The 18356-nt window shown below is 40.6% G+C and overlaps 1 protein-coding gene across 2 annotated transcripts in view; it reads left to right on the top strand.

The window, feature by feature from the left end:
* GABRB3 (gamma-aminobutyric acid type A receptor subunit beta3) overlaps window positions 1-18356 on the top strand; it is a 416113-nt gene that overhangs the window by 359176 nt on the left and 38581 nt on the right. For both annotated transcript variants that reach the window (XM_070053326.1, XM_008269751.3), the window contains 2 exons: window positions 8279-8361; window positions 11899-12036. In XM_070053326.1, the coding sequence (XP_069909427.1) occupies window positions 8279-8361; window positions 11899-12036 (221 nt within the window). The remainder of the gene's footprint in view (window positions 1-8278; window positions 8362-11898; window positions 12037-18356) is intronic.

Here is an 18356-nt window from a genome sequence, read left to right as displayed (position 1 = left end):
AAGAAGAGTGGAGAATGACAGTTTCCACTTAAGTACAAATGATTTCAGACTCTGCTATACTTCTTGGTCTCTTGAAATTTTCTTTTTTGTGTGATTCTTTGGGACTCACATTTTTCAGGAGAATATTCTTTTTATCTGGGCTTTCTCATTTACCAGCATGTGCATTTGTGTTTCCTTCTGTTACATTTTAAGCTATTGAGAATATAATCTTATATTCCATTCTTCATTTATACTTGTGTTCAAAACCATCAAGAAATGTTTAAATATTTTTATATTTAAAGGATTAGGCTTTGATTTTTATCAATCCATTCATTACTTTCTGCTCTAAATTTATAAATGTCATCCTCATCTTGCTTTTAAAGATTTCTATAAAGTTGAGTGACATGACCAAAATGGCAAACTAAAACCCTCCAAGCTCTTATTCATTCAAAGACATTAAAAAAATTAGAAACTGTCTGAACCAACTTTGTTGAAGTTCTAGAAAACTGTCCAAGTTTTACAGGAACAAACCAAAAGCCCAGTCAAGAAAAAGCTACATTCAAAACAAAAGCAAAGTTTTATGAAATATTTTTGTTATTTTCCCATCTGTTTTCCAGTCTGGGCAGTTTTGGTGCTATGAAGATAACATCCAGTTCCCAGTTCTGCCCCTTGTAGCAGAGTGACAAGTTATTGGGAACATATATTCTAAACTATCTGGGTCATTCCTGAAGAACTGAAGCAAGATGATCACTTATGTTTTGCTTAATTCAGAATTCTAGCATATGAGGGGTAGAGACTGCTCAAAAACCTACAAAATGACTACAAATCCCAGATGCCCAGGATAAGATATTCCGGATGGAAACATAAAATAGATTATGGGTAGCCGAAATAAGAAGTTGGGATGATAATCTTTTGGTAAATTGTATCATTAAAAAGTAGCCATACATGCAAACAGATTTAGAAAGGAAAAGGTATATGGTCAAGGAAAGGTATATGGTCAGGAAAACTGCTAAGAAGAGCCCTAAAATTTTTGCTTTGGGCTGACTCCTAAGTTTAGAGCAAGCCTAGCCAAGTGGTTATAGAATGTTCCAGCATACAGCTAATCTGGAAAGACTAGGAGAGGTAGCTGTGATCTCTTTTTTGCTTGTTTTTATTTTGTTTTATTTATTTCGGTACCCCATACTCAAAGAAATCTGTGTTAAAACATTAGTTGACTATGAGCAATAGAAATAAAGACTTCACTGTTCACAACCAACAAAGAATAATCTCTTCCAAAACAGTTTTAGAATGTCTCAAAAAATGGAGTACTAAATTAGGAAATAGAAAATGCCAGGGTAGGGGAGGAATCTGATTGTCAGAGTTACCACATTATAATAACCAAATGTCAAATTTTAAGAAAGAAAGATTACAAGTCATACACAGAAAGATGACAACATGGAAAACTAAAAGGAATAAAATTGAGACAATGGTCTTATTTGTAATATTAAATCACCTTTGTTAACTACTCAAAGAGGTAAGGGAACCATGGACAGTGGACCAAAAGAAACATGAAAAATGGTGTTTGAACATAGTGTGTTTGTATATACTAATAATGTCTGCATTTGTATATACTAATAATAACAATCCAATAAAATAGATGAATGAATGTTTTAGGAGTGGGCATTGTGGCATAACAGGCTTAGCCACTGCTTGGGACACCCACTTCCCTATTAGCATGACTGGGAGTCCTGTTCCACCTCTGCTTCTGACCAGTCTTCCTGCTAATGAACACACCTGGGAGGCAGCAGACAATGGCTCAAATACTGAATCTCTGCAATCCACGTGGGAGATTGGATGGAGTGGCTGGCTCCTGGTTTTGTTCTGGCCCTCCAGTCTCTCTCTCTCTCTCTAACTCTCTTTCCTGGTCACAGACCACATGATTATTCCTAGGAACTGTTTTTGCATTCTAACTGTAGCATACTCTTTGTAAGCATTGCTCTTTGCTTGAATGCTTTATATTTTTGGGTTCTTAGCTACAGATTCACTCCCATAGTTTCATTAGGTATTTTCCCATTAGGGGATTTCTTTAGGGGCTCCAAACCTGTAATAAACTCCTAAATACATTCTGCAACTTTCCTTTAAAATCTCGGTGGAAGCTACCACGAGCTCATGACTCTTGAATTCTGTGCACCTGCAAAATGAACACTGCTTGAATGCCACCAAAGCCTGCTGCCAAAACGAATGGTGCCTGGACCTGCTGAACCGTGACTCCAGCTATGGAGTATGTCACTAGCTTACAGCAGGAGAGAAATTCCGAGGTAGCCTTAGGCATCTAGCACCCATTAAAAGCACCCCAAACTATCCCTGAAACACTTCATTCCCTGGAAGATCTCTGGATCTGTAATAGAAGACTGGCCTCAAAAATTTCTGAGATGTCTCGAGGCTTTTTCTGAGTCCTTCCACAATTGCTCATAATGCTTCACTTACTGCATTCTAGGCATTTTCTAATTTACTCCTCCAAATTCTTCTAATTTCTTCCCATAACTCAGTTCCAAAGCATTTCACATTTCAGATATTGCTTATAAACAACAGCCTAATTTCTTGGTACCAGTTTTCTGTGCTTGTCCATTTTCATTTGCTAGTAACTCAGTATTATAGACTGGGTAAGTTATAAAGAAAAGAGGTTTTTTGAGGTGAACGTTTGGCATGGTGACTTAGACACTGCTTGAGACAATCACATCCTGTATTGGAGTGGCTGGATTAGAGTCCCAACTCCGCTTCTGCATCTAGCTTCCTGGGAGGCAGCAGTGGTAGATCTCATAGTAGGATCTCTGATACCCACTTGGGAGACTAATACCAAGTTCCCAGTCCCTATATGAGGAGTGAACTAGTGGAGGCAACACTCTGTCTCTCTGTCCTTCTATAACTTTGCCTTTTAAATAAATGCATAAATAAGTAAATGATTTTTAAGGATTTTGTTTATTTATTTGAGAGGTAGAATCACAGAGAGAGAGAAGAGAGAGAGAGAGAGAGAGAGAGAGAGAGAGAGAAACGGAGATAGAGACAGAGAGAAAGGTCTTCCATGCACATTCACTTCCCAAATGGCCACGGCTGGGCTGATTCAAAGCCAGGGGCCTGCAGGTGCAGGGGTCCAAGTACTTGGGCCATTTTCTCTGCTTTCCCAAACCATAGCAGAGAGCTGGATTGGAAGAGGAGCATCCAGGACTAGAACTGACACCTACTCTGCCACAGCATAGTGAATAATATTTTCAAAAATAAGTTTATTTTGGCTCACAGTTCTGGAGGTCTGAAGTCAAGGGCCTGCGCCTAGGGTGGGCATTCTTGCTTCCAGAGTTCCAGGGTGGTGAGGGCATTACAAAGTAAGAGACAGGAAATGCTTGTATGTGTTTCCTCTTCTTATAAAGCTCACTGCTATTCAGTCGTGGGAGCTCCAATCTGATCATCTCATCTAATCCTAATCACTTCCCAAAGTCTTCTCTTCTGAATGCCATAGTCAAATAGTTTCTACCCTTTACTATCTCATAATGGTCATTAAAGGTTGACATGAGTTTCAAATGGGAAAATTCATATTCAACCCACAGCAAGAGAACAACTCCATGTATGAACAGCATTTGGAAATATGAAAAATCTTGGAATAAATTTTGTGATGGAGTAAATGGTGTGTACATAAAACCTATAAAATATTATTGAAAGAATCTGAGGAAACCTAAATAAAATGAAAGTTAGCCTATGTTCTTGGAAGATTTAATATTGATAAGATAACAATACTACCCAAAACAATATGCAGATTCAGCACAATCCCTATCAAAACCCTAATGGTGTCTTTTTTGTGTAAATAGAAAAACTCACCTTAAAATATAAATGAAATTTCAAAAGACTGCAAATATCTAAAACCAATCTTGATAAAAAAGCAAAGTAGGAAATCTCATATTGCCTGCTTTCAAAACTTAATACACAGGTATGGTAATCAAAACAGATTAGTACCAGCATTAATAACAGACATTTAGATCAATGAAATTGAGTATAGGGGTTAGAAATAAATCCTGGCACATATGGTGAAATGGTTTTTGACAAGGGTGACAAGAGTACTTACTCAATGTGTAATGGACAGTCCTTCCAACAAATGATGTAGGGATCATTCGATATGGACTTTTAAAAGAATGAGCTTAGATCCTTACCTTACATGTTATGAAAAATTAACTCAGAAGGATCAAAGAACTAAACTTAAAAGAGATCAAATGGATCAAAGAACTAAACTATAAAACTCTTAATAGAAAACATAGGAGAAAAGCTTTATGACATTAGATTTGGCAGTTATTTTTGGATATGACAGCAGCAACACAAGCAAGAAAATAAAAACAATTTAGGTTACACAAAGTAAATAATTCTGTGTATAAAAGTATAATCAGTAGAGTGAGAAGGCAGCTCACAGGATAAAAGAAATGATTCGCAAATCATATTTAAGAGGTTAATATAAACATTTTGTAAAGATACCCTAATAGTCAGCAATTTAGAAAAAAAAAGCCACTTATTAAAAAATGAAGCAAAGGACTTAAATAGACATTCTGCAAAGAAGCACAAGAAATGATGTTAATCATAATTAACTACTGATGAAATAGAAATCAAAGTTACAATGAGATACCATTTCACACACATTAGGATAGTTGTTATTCCCCCACCCCCCCCCCCAAAAAAAAAGAAAAGAAAAAAATGAAGGGAAAAATGCAAATGTTGAGGAAGTCATGCGGAAGTTGTAACCCTTAGGGATTGTTGGTGAAAACTCTAAATAGTGCAATGACTGTGAAAAGCAGGTGATTACTCAAAATTTAGACACAGAATCATAAGATTTAGTAATTTCACTTCTACATTTGTACCCTCAAGGTCTTAATGTTACTAATTGTACATTAAAAGATATTTAAAATAACACGTTTTATATTATGTATTATGTTGTATTCCAATTTTTTAAAATTTTGGTTGTTTCGTGTTTGATTTTAATTTGTTTACTTGAATACTGTTTGTTTTTACTCTAATAAGGTTATTTACATACTCATTTTATCTCTCATATATCTATCATCTTCTCTCATTTTCAAATTTTTTTTATTTCTCTGCCTTTGGGAAACTTTTACAAATTTTCCTTCTCCTTTATACTGTGTTTAATTCCTCAACAAATAACATCACCTAGTAGCGTCATCTGAGAAATTCAGAATCATAGACCCCTCTACACATTCTGGCATGGAATCTGATTTTTTAGAAAGATCCCTTTGTGACTTGAGTTCCCGTTAAAATTTAAGAATTTCATTAATGATTTTGAGCTATGCAAAATCCGTCTCTGTCTATATCATCAGTCTGTCATCTATCATCATCATCATCAATCTCATCTCTAAACTTTTCTACCCTGCTGCTCTTCATCCAAAGTAAGATCCATATTTCCTGAGTTGGCCTGTGAAATTTGACTGTAACTTATACATTTTAAAGTAGAAGAGGTCATCAGGAAATATTAGAGTGTAGTGTTCAAACTGCCTGGATTTGAAAGCTGTGTCTGTTTTCTAATGGCTCAATGTGTTACAAAATGTGCTCAGTTAGTGTTATGTAAAATTTTTATGCAACTGATTGCTTGTTGTCCTGAGCATAAAGATGATAAGTCAACATCCATCTCGATAATGTGCAGTCATCTAATCCTCACTTAACTGTCTCTCTTCATTGATGTTCTTTCTGTCTGTTTTTACTTCGTGCATTTCAGTCCTCAAAATGTGACTATCTGTTAAAAAAGAGTTTATTAATTGTAGGCATATTTTCTACAACTGGGCAACTACATTTCTCTGCTTTTCTATCAGCAATATACATTGTAGCCAGACTCTAAGCATTGCTGTCTGTCAATAGCAAAACGAAAAGAAGAAAACTAAAAAATTAGAGAGACGTTACTGAAGAATAGTGCAATAAAGATCCTCACCCAGTCATATTCTATCCCAAATGGTTGGTTTCACCACTAAAAATAGCAGTAGAATTCTGAAGATCATAAAGATTGCAGAAGTGGAACTAGATATTGGTAATATAAGTATTGTCCCTTTGGTTCAAAAAGAATTTTAGGGAAATATCAAAGATGTGTACAGTGTTGTGGTTACACGGATAGAGCCCAGGTGTCACTGCTGTTTATCCACCTTTTGTTGATCTCCATTCACTAGGAGTGTGCTGGCTCTCACTTCTGTGGTACCAGATTCTGCCCTCCCTCTATGATTTCTGCAAAGCCCCAGTAGTGCAGTTTTCCACTGATTTATTCAGAGTCCATTCTCCAAGCATGTCACAAGTTTATCCAGCTTGGGTGAGGGCTTTGTAGCTCAGAGAGGGTTTCTGGAAATGCTGTACAGCTCTCTTTGTTACTCTTTCTGCCTCTACTCTCACCTTCTCTTTTCTTGCCTGTTGTTCCCACAGCCCAGCAGAGCTTTTTCCCTCCTCCATTCATCACTGTGTGCTTATCTTGTGTAGCATGAGCAGGCTGTTTGTCTCACGCTCCAACCTCAGGGGGTTTCTAAGTATATCTTCCAAATGAAAGTAGTGAATAGTTATTTCTACCCATTCTTCAATGAAATAGGAAAAAAAAGGGCTCCATTTTATATTCAGTATTACACCAAAATGGGAGGATCTGGACTACTGCTGCGCTGTAGAAAAGCAGTTGCTTTGGTGAAAAGAAGGGCATACTCTCACTAATCCCATAGCCTTGTGTTCCCCTTCCCTTGCCTGGAATTTCCACAAAACAGTCTACATGATGTTACAAGAAGTGTGAGCCTGTGGTACATGATGTCCACAGACAATTTTTGCATACTTGTGTGTGTGTGTATTCATGTATTTTAGAGTGGTTTGTGGAATGTATAAGAAGAAAACACAATAAGAAATAGTAATCTCAATGATTGTACAACTGAATGGTTACAAAAATATGTAGAAAAATTTAAAAATATGTAGAAAAATTTAAAAATTAACATTTTTATTTTCCTCATACAACGTCAACATTTTAGCAGAGCTGTACTCTGATTTTCTCTTACAGCATCTTGTGTGGATGTTGGGCTGTCAATCTGCCCTTAAACATGCCAGATTTGAAAGTGTGAGGCTGAAATTTCAGTTGGCTAGAAAATTAGATGGTGCAGAAAAATAAACTCAAGAACTAAGTGTTGATTTCTGATTATAGAATGCAGTATACTCCTTAAATCCATCCAAGGATAATTGGGACTGTTATGACATTTGGAAAAATGCTTCCATCATTGGTATGGGTCATATAGTGGGTGATCAGGTGACACATGCATGTTATCTGTATAGAAAATGTTATTATTAACCTGTTTGTCAAATATGTTGACATTTTCTCTCACTGCTCCCCTCGGTCACTGAGAAATGGAACTTTTCTCAGCCTCCTGCTCACACAGAACCTGCATTAAAGATTGAATGAGACAAGCCCATCAAAAGTGGTACATGCTTGGTGTTTGACAGGTGTTTTGGTTAGGATGTTGATAGGATCAAGGCTTATCTCATTACTTGAAGTATTAATAGGTTATGTGTGAATATCCACAGTGAAGGCTGTCCAGTTTAGAAAGCTGAATACTGAGGGGCCTGTACTGGGGGAAAGCAGGTTACGTCATTGGGTGCAATGCAGCCCATGACTACGTAGCTACTCTAGCATTACACATAGAAGTTGAAGAACTCAATCTCAACTCAGCAGTGTTGTTTCTCACTTAAGTTCTATGTTCTAGAGAGGTTAGAGAGCCATTAGTCAAGACAAAAACTGAGGTTAAGAGCTTCTTTGAAAATCCTTTATTATCCAAAGTCAGTAAGACTCAAAAAATGGTTTTATAACCTTTAAAATTTTGGGTCCTATCTAGTGACTATAGTTGATAGCAATGTGCTGTAGAATTAAAAATTGCTAAGAAAGTAGATCTTAGGTCTTATTACAAAACAAGAGATAATGATGTGAGGTAATAAATATGTTAATTATCTCAATTTAGCCACCACACAGTATATACAAATTTCAAAACAATGTGTCATATACTATAAGTATATACAATTTTGTGAATTAAAATGTTTTTCCATAATAAAATAAAGTTTTGTGTTGTTTTTCTTCATAAAACATGTCTGTAGTATAATGAAAAAAGTTTATTAATTAAAGGTTCCCAGCATATATTGTGAATGATGTTTAGTCAGGTTTACTTTGGGAAAAAAGAGCCTACATATGTGTTTACTTGTGATTTATCTTGAAGGATTCGCTGCTACATTTCTCACCCCATCTGTGATATCTCCATCCCTCTTTGTATTTCAGAATCACCACGACAGCAGCCTGCATGATGGACCTCAGAAGATACCCACTGGATGAACAGAACTGCACTTTGGAGATTGAAAGCTGTGTGTATCTTTGTCTGGGTTCCATTTTTCTTCCACTTTGTGTTTTAGCATATTTTCCAAGGGAAAAGATTCTCTACTTTTGTCATTGGTTAGCGTATTTCACAAGGGAACATAATTTTCTTGTTATAGTTATTTTTTTAAGATTTATTTGTTTGAGCCGGCGCCGTGGCTCAATAGGCTAATCCTCCACCTTGCGGCGCCGGCACACCGGGTTCTAGTCCCGGTTGGGGCGCCGGATTCTGTCCCGGTTGCCCCTCTTCCAGGCCAGCTCTCTGCTATGGCCAGGGAGTGCAGTGGAGGATGGCCCAGGTGCTTGGGCCCTGCACCCCATGGGAGACCAGGAAAAGCACCTGGTTCCTGGCTCCTGCCAGGATCAGCGCGGTGCGCCGGCTGCAGCGGCGGCCATTGGAGGGTGAACCAACGGCAAAAAGGAAGACCTTTCTCTCTCTGTCTCTCTCTCTCACTGTCCACTCTGCCTGTCAAAAAAAAAAAAAAAAAAAAGATTTATTTGTTTATTTGAAAGTCAGAGTTACACAGAGAGAGAAGGAGAGGCAGAGAGAGAGGTCTTCCATCTGCTGGTTCACTCCCCAATTGGCCACAATGGCCAGAGCTGTGTTGATCAGAAGCCAGGAGTCAGGAGCTTCTTCCAGGTCTCCCATATGGGTGCGGGGGCCCAAGGACTTGGGCCATCCTCTACTGCTATTCACTCTGCAGATTTCACTGACATACTGGAGAGAAACAGAGACGCAGAGAAAAAGAGACAGAGAGAGAGAAAAATGGAGGGAGAGAGAGACAGGGAGAAGTCTCAGTACCAAGGAAGTCCTCATTTTAATCTGATTAAGAGAGTTTGCTCTGCTGAAGTATGAGAAAACAAATGCTCCCTTGTCAGTCCATCCATTGAGAAGAGACCAGACACTGAGATGTAATTTTCTTACAATATGTTTCACCATGCATGAGTGGCTGGACTGCTGGGACCCTGGGCAGTCAGAGTAAAACTCATTTCCCATCAGTTTGCTGGCTTTACAAGGAGGCTATTTCTGCATCTTGGCATTTATCTTCAATTTGAAGAATATTCAGATGCTTAATTGAAAATTTAACATTGAGTACTTGGGTGTGAAGGATGAGAACTGTGTCTACAAAACCCAACAAACAGGTTTCCCTCCTGATACCTGAGCTTCATCCCTTGGCATTTCTGGATGTTGTTAATGCCATTGTCCAATCATAGACTGGTTTATAATTAGTCTCAGTTGGATTGAGGCTTGTCAGTATTTATACAGAATTTTTGCTGGTTAAATGATTTTGGCTTTCAATGTCACTTGATGGCATTATGGTGAGAATGCAAAGACCTTGTAAATAAATTTATTGAGAAATCGGTGGTGGGCTAGTGTGCAGGTCCTGAATGAAGCTGTCCCCACTGTGCCTTCACTTCCACACTACATCACTGTTATGTGCTCTGAAAACTCTGCTTTCAGAGAAAAAGTAGAGACATAAAATCATGTCAAGTGATGCATAATTCATCTGTGGACATTTACCGTAGTGGACAGAAGGCTCAGGCTAAAGTTGGTGATTTCTTAACAGTTGAAGCACTATCCTAGGAAGTTCAGTGGATTCTCTGTCACCAGAGGACACAACTGCAATAAATCAATGAATTTTAGGAAAGCAAATTTTGGTATCTTAGCAGGGAAGCAGCTCTGGGTATCCTAACTTTCTGAACACACACTGAGTGACTTCTGAGAGTGTGGATTCTATTGCTGTGATGTGTGGGCTGCAGGGAAGAATGAGCAGGAAGTTCTGGCAAAAAGATTCTCTCAGTGTGTGAGGCCCTTCCCTAGCAGAGAATCCAAGGGTAAAGCACTGGAGTGGAAGAGGGGTTCTCCTAATTTTCTGGTGGCCGAATTATTCATATCTCTGTATTAGAAATGGACAGCAGAAAGATGTGGCTTTATTTCCAAGCATGATGACATTCATTGATCCACAGTTTCAGCCAAAAGATACTTACTGAATATCAACTCTATGCAGGTACAGTTGTGAGTACAGGAGTATACAGAGAACACAGACAAAAGTTTGCCTTTGTGGCATTTAGATTCCAGAAAAGGCAGTAAATGATTGGATGAGACACAGTTACAGATGCTTTGAAGACAATACAGTCTGGTAAAGGGTGATAAGGGCTGTGAAGTCACCCTTGAAGTAGTGTGGCAGGTAGGGCTTCTGCAAGGTTTTATCTAAGTCAACAAGCAACTGTGGTGAAGAATGAGCCCATAGAGGTCTGAAAGTAGGTCCCCGCAGAAAGCACTGAAGCCCAGGGCACATCCTGCTCTGATTTGTAAGAAGAGGCCAAGGATGCAGGCTAAATGAGTGAAGGAGAGGGAATGGAGACACTGAGGGTCAAGTTATATGGGACTGTGAAGTCCTTGTGAGGAGTTTGGACTTGTTAATTGCACTGAGAAACATTTGAGTTAAGCAGAGGGCTGGCATGCTAAGTAGTGTGCTTTATTAAAGATTGTTGTGACTGACAGGTGAGAATGGAACTGAAGGAACTCAGAAAGAAGGGAGCAGACAGTAGGTGTGACAACCCTCATGCTCTCAAACAGGGCAGCGGATGGGGCAAGTGAGGCGGAGTTAGCTGTGGGGAGCAGTCAGTCCTGCAGCTTTGACCCATTTGCTTGTCTAGCATGAATCTTATGTCTAAATTTTTGTTGATTGATACGTTAAAACAAAAAATGCTGTTATAGTCAATCGAAGGTTTTCTAAAGATCTGTGTTTTAGTCAGTCTTAGTGATAAAGTTGATCTAATCTTTCAGGAGACTCCTGTACATTATTGTGCCATTTTCTCATTCTCCAGAAGCACTGGTTAACCAACAAGTGGACATGAGCAGTGTGATATGAACTGAGTTTGGAGCTGTAATCCAGTTAATGATCACTCCTCATTCTTATGAGACCACTTGCTCGATTCTCTAATGGTTAGGAGTACCCCAACCAAAAGCATTTCTAAAGTTGGCTGACCTCATGCCAGGAACAGCTGGTGAACCAGTTCCCAAGTGCCAATGAGATCACTGCTTTTGCTCTAAACATCCATCTGTGTAATCGAGCATTGAATGGTTAAAGTCACCCTCAGTTTTTCTACTGTTCAATAGCATTTGAAAGGAGTTATTTTTTGAATTCTCCATACTTGAATTCTAATTTTCACTTAAATCATCTTATCCATTGCTTTTAAGATGTTTTAAATGCATGTCTCTATGTTGTCTGGGGGAATATCTAAAGCTATACTTTGCTAACAGAATTCCAGGCAGAACATCTGGTTTCCCCAGCTTCTCTAGTTTTAAACATCAGCAAGGTACAAACAGTGGAGGTAACACAAGAATCTTTGAAAGTTAGTTGTCTGATGATACTTCTTGCAGATACGCACATTAAACAAATCTACTTCAAGCATGGCAAAGTTGTCACTCCCACTTTACTCATGAGAGTTTCTTTAGCCATGCATATATACAAGATGATGCTGTTTCATATACCCATGTCTCTGCTTCTCTCTGCTGGCAGATGGCTACACCACAGATGACATTGAATTTTACTGGCGTGGCGGGGACAAGGCTGTCACGGGAGTGGAAAGGATTGAGCTCCCGCAGTTCTCCATTGTGGAGCATCGTCTGGTCTCGAGGAATGTCGTCTTCGCCACAGGTGAGAAAATGGGCCGCTCATGATCCCTGCACTGCTGTGATGGTCTCCTCCTGATGAAACACACTGTGATTAAGTCACAATGAAGGGTCCTCAAAAGAGGTGCCATCGCCACTGACTCATCCTCACACCCTTTTTCCTCTTATCTAAAGCTTTGATGGACAGAGAGGACCACTTGAGAGGGTGACAGGGTCTGGGGCTGGACACTGAAAGGTGAGAGATTGAGGCTGAATTAGCCAGCCAATATTTGATAACACAAGAAACACTCATTTTGAAGCAGTAAAAAGGCCACTGATGGCCTTGGAGACAGGAAGGAAGGGGAAAGAGAAAGACTTCTTAGGGGTCTACATTGTATCATAACAGGTAAAGCCATTGCCTTCGATGCAAGCATCCTAGATAGGCACCAGTTTGAGTCCCAGCTGCTTCCCTTCTAATCCAGCTCCCTGCTAATGTGCTTGTGAAGTCATAAAAGGATGGCTCAAGTGCTTAGGCCCCTGCACCCGTGGAGGAGACCGGGAGGAAGCTCCTGGCTTCAACCTGGCCAAGCCCTGGCCATTTGAGGTAGTAAACCAACAGATGGAAAATAGCTCTCTTTCTCGATCTCTTTAACTTTGCCTTTCAGATAAATAAAATAATTTTTTAAAAGAAGGAAGATTCCCCATAGTTAACCACCTCATCCTTGTGCTGGACTAGAAGACCACTTTGGTGGACCAGGAACATGGGTTATCTGCAGTTAGCTTTGCCTCACTGGATGATCATCTTTACCTGATGTTATCTGGTTAAAGTTGCACTGGCTTGAGTTTTGCTGCTTTTGTTTCAGCTATCTGTACACTGAGATAATACTTTTTACTCTTCTACCTGTTCTTGCTGAGATGTTACCAAATTTTCACCCATGTGTATTTTACACCACTTTCTCATTAGTTTTGTATTCTTAGTGTATGATGTGTATTGTAATTAATGAATGGAAGTGCTTTCTAACCTGTAAGATATCATCAAGACTAACGACTCTGGGTTAAAAGCACTAAGTGAAGACAGATCTGTGTTGCTTGAACAATTTGTACTAGGAATAAGTTCCAATTCTGGAATGACATTCATGAAGCCAGCAGGCCTGCTTTACTTGTTTCCTGTGGGTTGAATGCTGTTGACCCATGGTTACCTGCCTCTGCTTCATCCAGCCGGTTCTGACTCATTACTCAGCTTCATTTAGATGCCACTTCCTCTGTCGAGTCTTTTTGATCTACTGTATCCACCACAGCCCCCAGGCTATGCATCTCCATGGTGCTACACCAACTACCTGTGTACTTTGCTCACAGCTCACTGTACCTTCTACTTCAAGGACTCCTGGCCTTGGCTCACCCTCTCCTTGCCCTCAGCTTGCATAATCCCAGACACTTAATGAGTGCAGCATTGAATAAGTGAACAGAGTCAAGGTCATCCCCAATCCCTTCTCCCCACTTAGCTTCTGAGTCAATGTACATGATAAGGAGCATCAAAACCCAAAGTTTTAAAACACGAATCAGTGCATTGTTTTTCAGTGTTGCTTTATCCTCTGTCACAAGAGGTTCTGCAAATGTTCCTGCAGTCTCCATGAAGGACACACTGAGATGCTTTGTTCTGTTGGGTGGTGAGACCTGTAGGAACGTGACTTGTCATTAAGAGCTGGTGTCCACAGCTGAGAAAACTACTCTCTAATGTATTGAATAAAATGATTTATCATCTCTGAAACTGGGATTAAAACAGTTCCAGGCTCCAAGTGGCGTGTGCAAAAGCTCTCCTCAGAACACAAGGGTAGTATTCTCACAGCGTAGTTATTTTGCCTGTGACTGCCTTTGTTTAGAAATTGCAGTTGTGGCCATGAGTGTGTTGTCATGAGGATCTTCTATTGCATTTTTGTGCAGCCTCATCAGAAAGCCCCATAAGTAGTTTGTTGAGAATGCATTACTGCCACAAGATACTGCAGCTACTTATGGTCTCAATCCACTCACTCAGCTCCTTTATGACATTCTTCCCTAGGTACGATCTCTTTCTTTTAAGTATATACATAGTGAAAAATATCCTTAATGTGTCTGGAGAAAATACACACTACAGGGATGGGAGAGAATCTTCAAACTATTTGTAGACCCATCAGAATGACACATCATGCCTATCTCATTCTTACTGGGTTCCTGTACTTACTGGGTACAGCACAGATCTCAGCACCAGGGAGTTTAAAATCTCTCATCCTTCAAAGAGCTTGGAATTTAAAATCATTCTAATTCACCTAAACATGAAGAAATGACATCGGCCACATCATTTAAAAATATTTTAAAATGAACTGTTAAGCTAATTTATGTTCATTTCTGCAAGTTTTATAAACTGAGACTTTGACCAGTACAGGGACTCTCTAGCCTGAGAAAGAGGGATTAGGGCAAGAAAGTTCTGGATACTTATTGGAGGCCTTGAGGATTCTGTCCACTTACTTCTGTTTCCTTCAGCATGAGAACACAAGGCAGCCACACCAGAATCACAGGGTGGTGGCTGCAAGATCAGCAGAGACAGGGAGCCCCCAGTTTCAAAAATTCAGAGACAGCACTGTGGCACAGTGGTTTAAGCTGTCACTTGTGACATTGTTATAAATGCATCTGGGAAAGCAGCAGAAGATGGCTCAAGTACTTGGGCCCCTGCCACCCATTTGGGAGACCCAAGGCAGTGCCAGGTTCCAGGCTCCAGCCTGCCCCAGCCCTGTCTGTTGTGGCCATTTGAGGAGTGAACCAATAGATGAAAGATGCTGTATGTTTGTGTGTGTGTGTGTGTGTGTCTGTCTGTCTGTCTCCCCCTCTGTCTTTCTGTCACTCTACCTTTCAAATAAAGAAAGATATACTTAAAAAAACATAAAAATTGTTCCAGGGATTCTTGTTATAGTTATGGAAGAGAAATTTTTGTACCTTGCCTGTTTCACCCTTGTGCTACCCCTTGAGGACTTTGTGGATGACCTCTTGTTGTGGTTTTCTTCCAGTGCTGTTCTAATCCACCTCTTGGCTAACATGGGTTTGCAGGTTATCAGGCAGGGAACAGCATTCAAAGGTGAGGCGTGGATGTGTCTTTTGGAATTGGTGTAAATGAGGCATGGGACAATACTGTGGTACAAAGAGAGTAACAAGAGGGTCTTGGCCAGTAGGATATCTCAGTAGGGCTCCATGATTTCAGTGATATTCCCCAGATGGCCTCATTTACCTCTTTGCAGAGGTGTGTTGAGAAGGAAGTACACCACAAGAGAACTCACTGAAATATTTTAGAGACAGCACATATCCAGGGTTTAAAATCTCAGATCCTGGAGCCAGACTGCCAAAGCTTACATTATGTCCTAACTCTGGACTAATTCTGGACTTTCTAGCAGTGTAGCCACAACAAGTAATTCAACTTCTTTACAAAACAGAGCTATGAATAGTGTTTATTTGATAGGATTGTTAGGAAGATTATGTGGATCAGTATAAATACAGGTTCTAGAACAGTGTCTGGCCAGTAATAAACAATGATTAGCTGCCATTAATTAAATCTGTGGGATCAGGGATAAGGCATATTTTGAGGAGTCTAAGAATAAATACCCTAGTAGCTGATTAGAGCTTTGCATATTAGAAAAATATGACAGTATTCTCCTGGGCTACTGTGCATTAAGTAACTGCCTCATAATTGCCAGTTTGAGGGATTCTTAAGATTAGAGAGAGTTTGGGTTCACATTTGTATTCTTAATACATATACAAGTGCCTATTCTACTCAATAACTAAGTTGAAAAGTGGTCATTGAATTGAGAGGAAATTTGACCACCATTACTAAGGATATATTCAAATGAATCATTTCTGTGAAAGAGAAATGCGTAAATTATGACTTTTTATTGTGCATTCAAATAATCAATGCACCCAAATCTTATGTGTTAATAAAATTGACATAAAGGCCGGTGCCGGGGCTCAATAGACTAATCCTCCACCTTGCGGCGCCGGCACACTGGGTTCTAGTCCTGGTAGGGGTGCCAGATTCTGTCCCGGTTGCCCCTCTTCCAGGCCAGCTCTCTGCTGTGGCCAGGGAGTGCAGTGGAGGATGGCCCACGTTCTTGGGCCCTGCACCCGCATGGGAGACCAGGAGAAGCTCCTGGCTCCCAGCTTTGGATCAGCGTGATGCGCCGGCCACAGCGCGCCAGCCGTGGCGGCCATTGGAGGGTGAACCAATGGCAAAGGAAGAACTTTCTCTCTGTCTCTCTCTCTCACTGTCCACTCTGCCTGTCAAAAATAAAATAAAAATAAAAATAAATTAAAAAATAAATAAAATTGACGTAAAGTCTTTATGACCCTCAGTGGAAATTAAGTATACCTTTGTTCAGAGAGAGAAAGCTGTACCCCATAATTGTGAAGGCAGTAGCTGAATTAATTAACATTAAAAATGATCATTCAGCTCCTAACATGATTCAATAAAGATGTTTTGAACAAAGTATTTCAACCCATTTACAACTGCAAAGAAAGTTAAGCAAAACTGCATCTACCCTAGCTTTTAACTGTAGTGGTGATGTGCTAAATTTTATTTCACACCACCTTGTTTTAAATATTTGTTAGTAATGTCCCTTGAACATTCATATAAGAAAATGGAAATTCAAGAGTAATAATAATTTATCCAAGTCTGTGTAGTGTAGCTAGAAAATAGAGATGTCAATCTCTGATGCATAAGAACCCTTCATGCATTTTTAATAAAGATTTCAAAAACTAGTCTCTACACTTTATAAAAGTGAGATTTTTTTGCACTTTTATCTGCTAATGTTACAAAATTTCTTTAAAAAGATGACATCTGTAAATGTTTTTTACAAAAACCCTGGAAAACATAATGTGGTGATAAGCAATGTCTGGGGAGCTCAATTCCAGTTGCTTTATCTCTCCCTCTTCTATGCCGTGTATTAATGGGCCACACGTTTTCGATGAACCATGCTTTTATGCAGGTTTCTAAAAGTAGACCTTTGGATTGGAAGCCCCAAGTTCCAGCCTTGTGTCCTGAAAGTTCTTCTTCTAACACCCAGAGGTTGTCTATTATAAGAAAAGAGCCTGCTGCTTTCAAATCCGTCTTCCCCTCTGCTACTGCATTAGAAGGCACCAGCTTTCTGTTCATTCAGCCCCAGCCCAGCTCCAGAACCTTTCAAACTTCCCTTTGCCTGCGAGACTGGCTACCTGTCTAGCTGCACCCTTGTCGCTCCCCCTCTTCGTGGAGGAACGACACAGGACCCTGCGCTGTTCTTTCGTCTGCTCGGCCCTCCCCGGGTTTGCTGCTGGTTCTTCCCGGGTTGGCTACTATCCCTTCCACCTCCGTGGAAGGGCAGTCCCCCCTGGCCACATTCCCCACTTCCGCAGGGGAGCGGCACACCGCCGGCCGGCTCTCTCGGGGGCTGCACAGGTGTTCCCCTTAGATGTTCCCCTTAGATGTTCCTGGTGCATGCCGTCTCTCTCCTCCTTTATAGTCCTCCTCCGCCAATCCCAACTCGGCTGCCCACACGCCGAGTACGCTGCTCTCCTCCAATCAGGAGCGAGTCCTACAGTTTATTGGCTGAACTGGAGGCACCTGTGTAGAAGCTGTTTTCTTCTCTCCCAGCGCCATATTGTGGGAGAGCAGATGCATAGAATAAGTCTTAATTCCAGTAACTCAGTCTAGTCCGGGTTGCTCCCCACAGATCCCCCTTTCTTTTTATTTTTTGGCATTGATACGCGCCTGTCTTCGGTGTCCCGCAGCACACACTCTGCTCTACTTGCTAGAGTTGCCACAGGTTCTTACAAGTCCCATCAATCAGGCAAACCGAATCCGGGTCCTCTCTTCGCCATGTTGTGAGGAGGTTTTTAGGCGCTGATGCGTGCCTGTGTTCGGTGACCTGCGGCTCACACTCTGGTCAAGCCGCCTGCTGGTGCTTACCGCCTTAATCAGGCAGACCGAATCCAAGCTTTCTCATTGCCGTATTGTGGGGGAGACTTATTAGTGTTGGTTCGTGCCTATCTTCGGTGACCTGCAGCTCATACTCTGATCGAGCTGCTTGCTGGTGCTTACCGCCTTAATCAGGCAGACCGAATCCAAGCCTCCTAATTGCTGTATTGTGGGGAGGCCTTACTGATGTTAATTCGTGCCTGTCTTCGGTGACCTGCGGCGCATAAGCTGCTAGCCGCCCGCAGGTGCTCATCGCCTCAATCAGGCAGACCGAATCCAAGCTCTCACATTGCAGTGTTGTGGGGAGGCCTTTCTATTTCTCTACTTCTCTATCTCCGGGCATTCCTATTTCTCCCATTTTACTTCTATCTTCCAGCATTCCTATTTCTCTCATT

This window comes from Oryctolagus cuniculus, chromosome 12 (genome assembly GCF_964237555.1).
Source record: "Oryctolagus cuniculus chromosome 12, mOryCun1.1, whole genome shotgun sequence".
Classification (NCBI taxonomy): domain Eukaryota; kingdom Metazoa; phylum Chordata; class Mammalia; order Lagomorpha; family Leporidae; genus Oryctolagus; species Oryctolagus cuniculus.
Note: the sequence above shows the minus strand (reverse complement) of the source record. Positions and strands in the feature narration are given on the sequence as shown.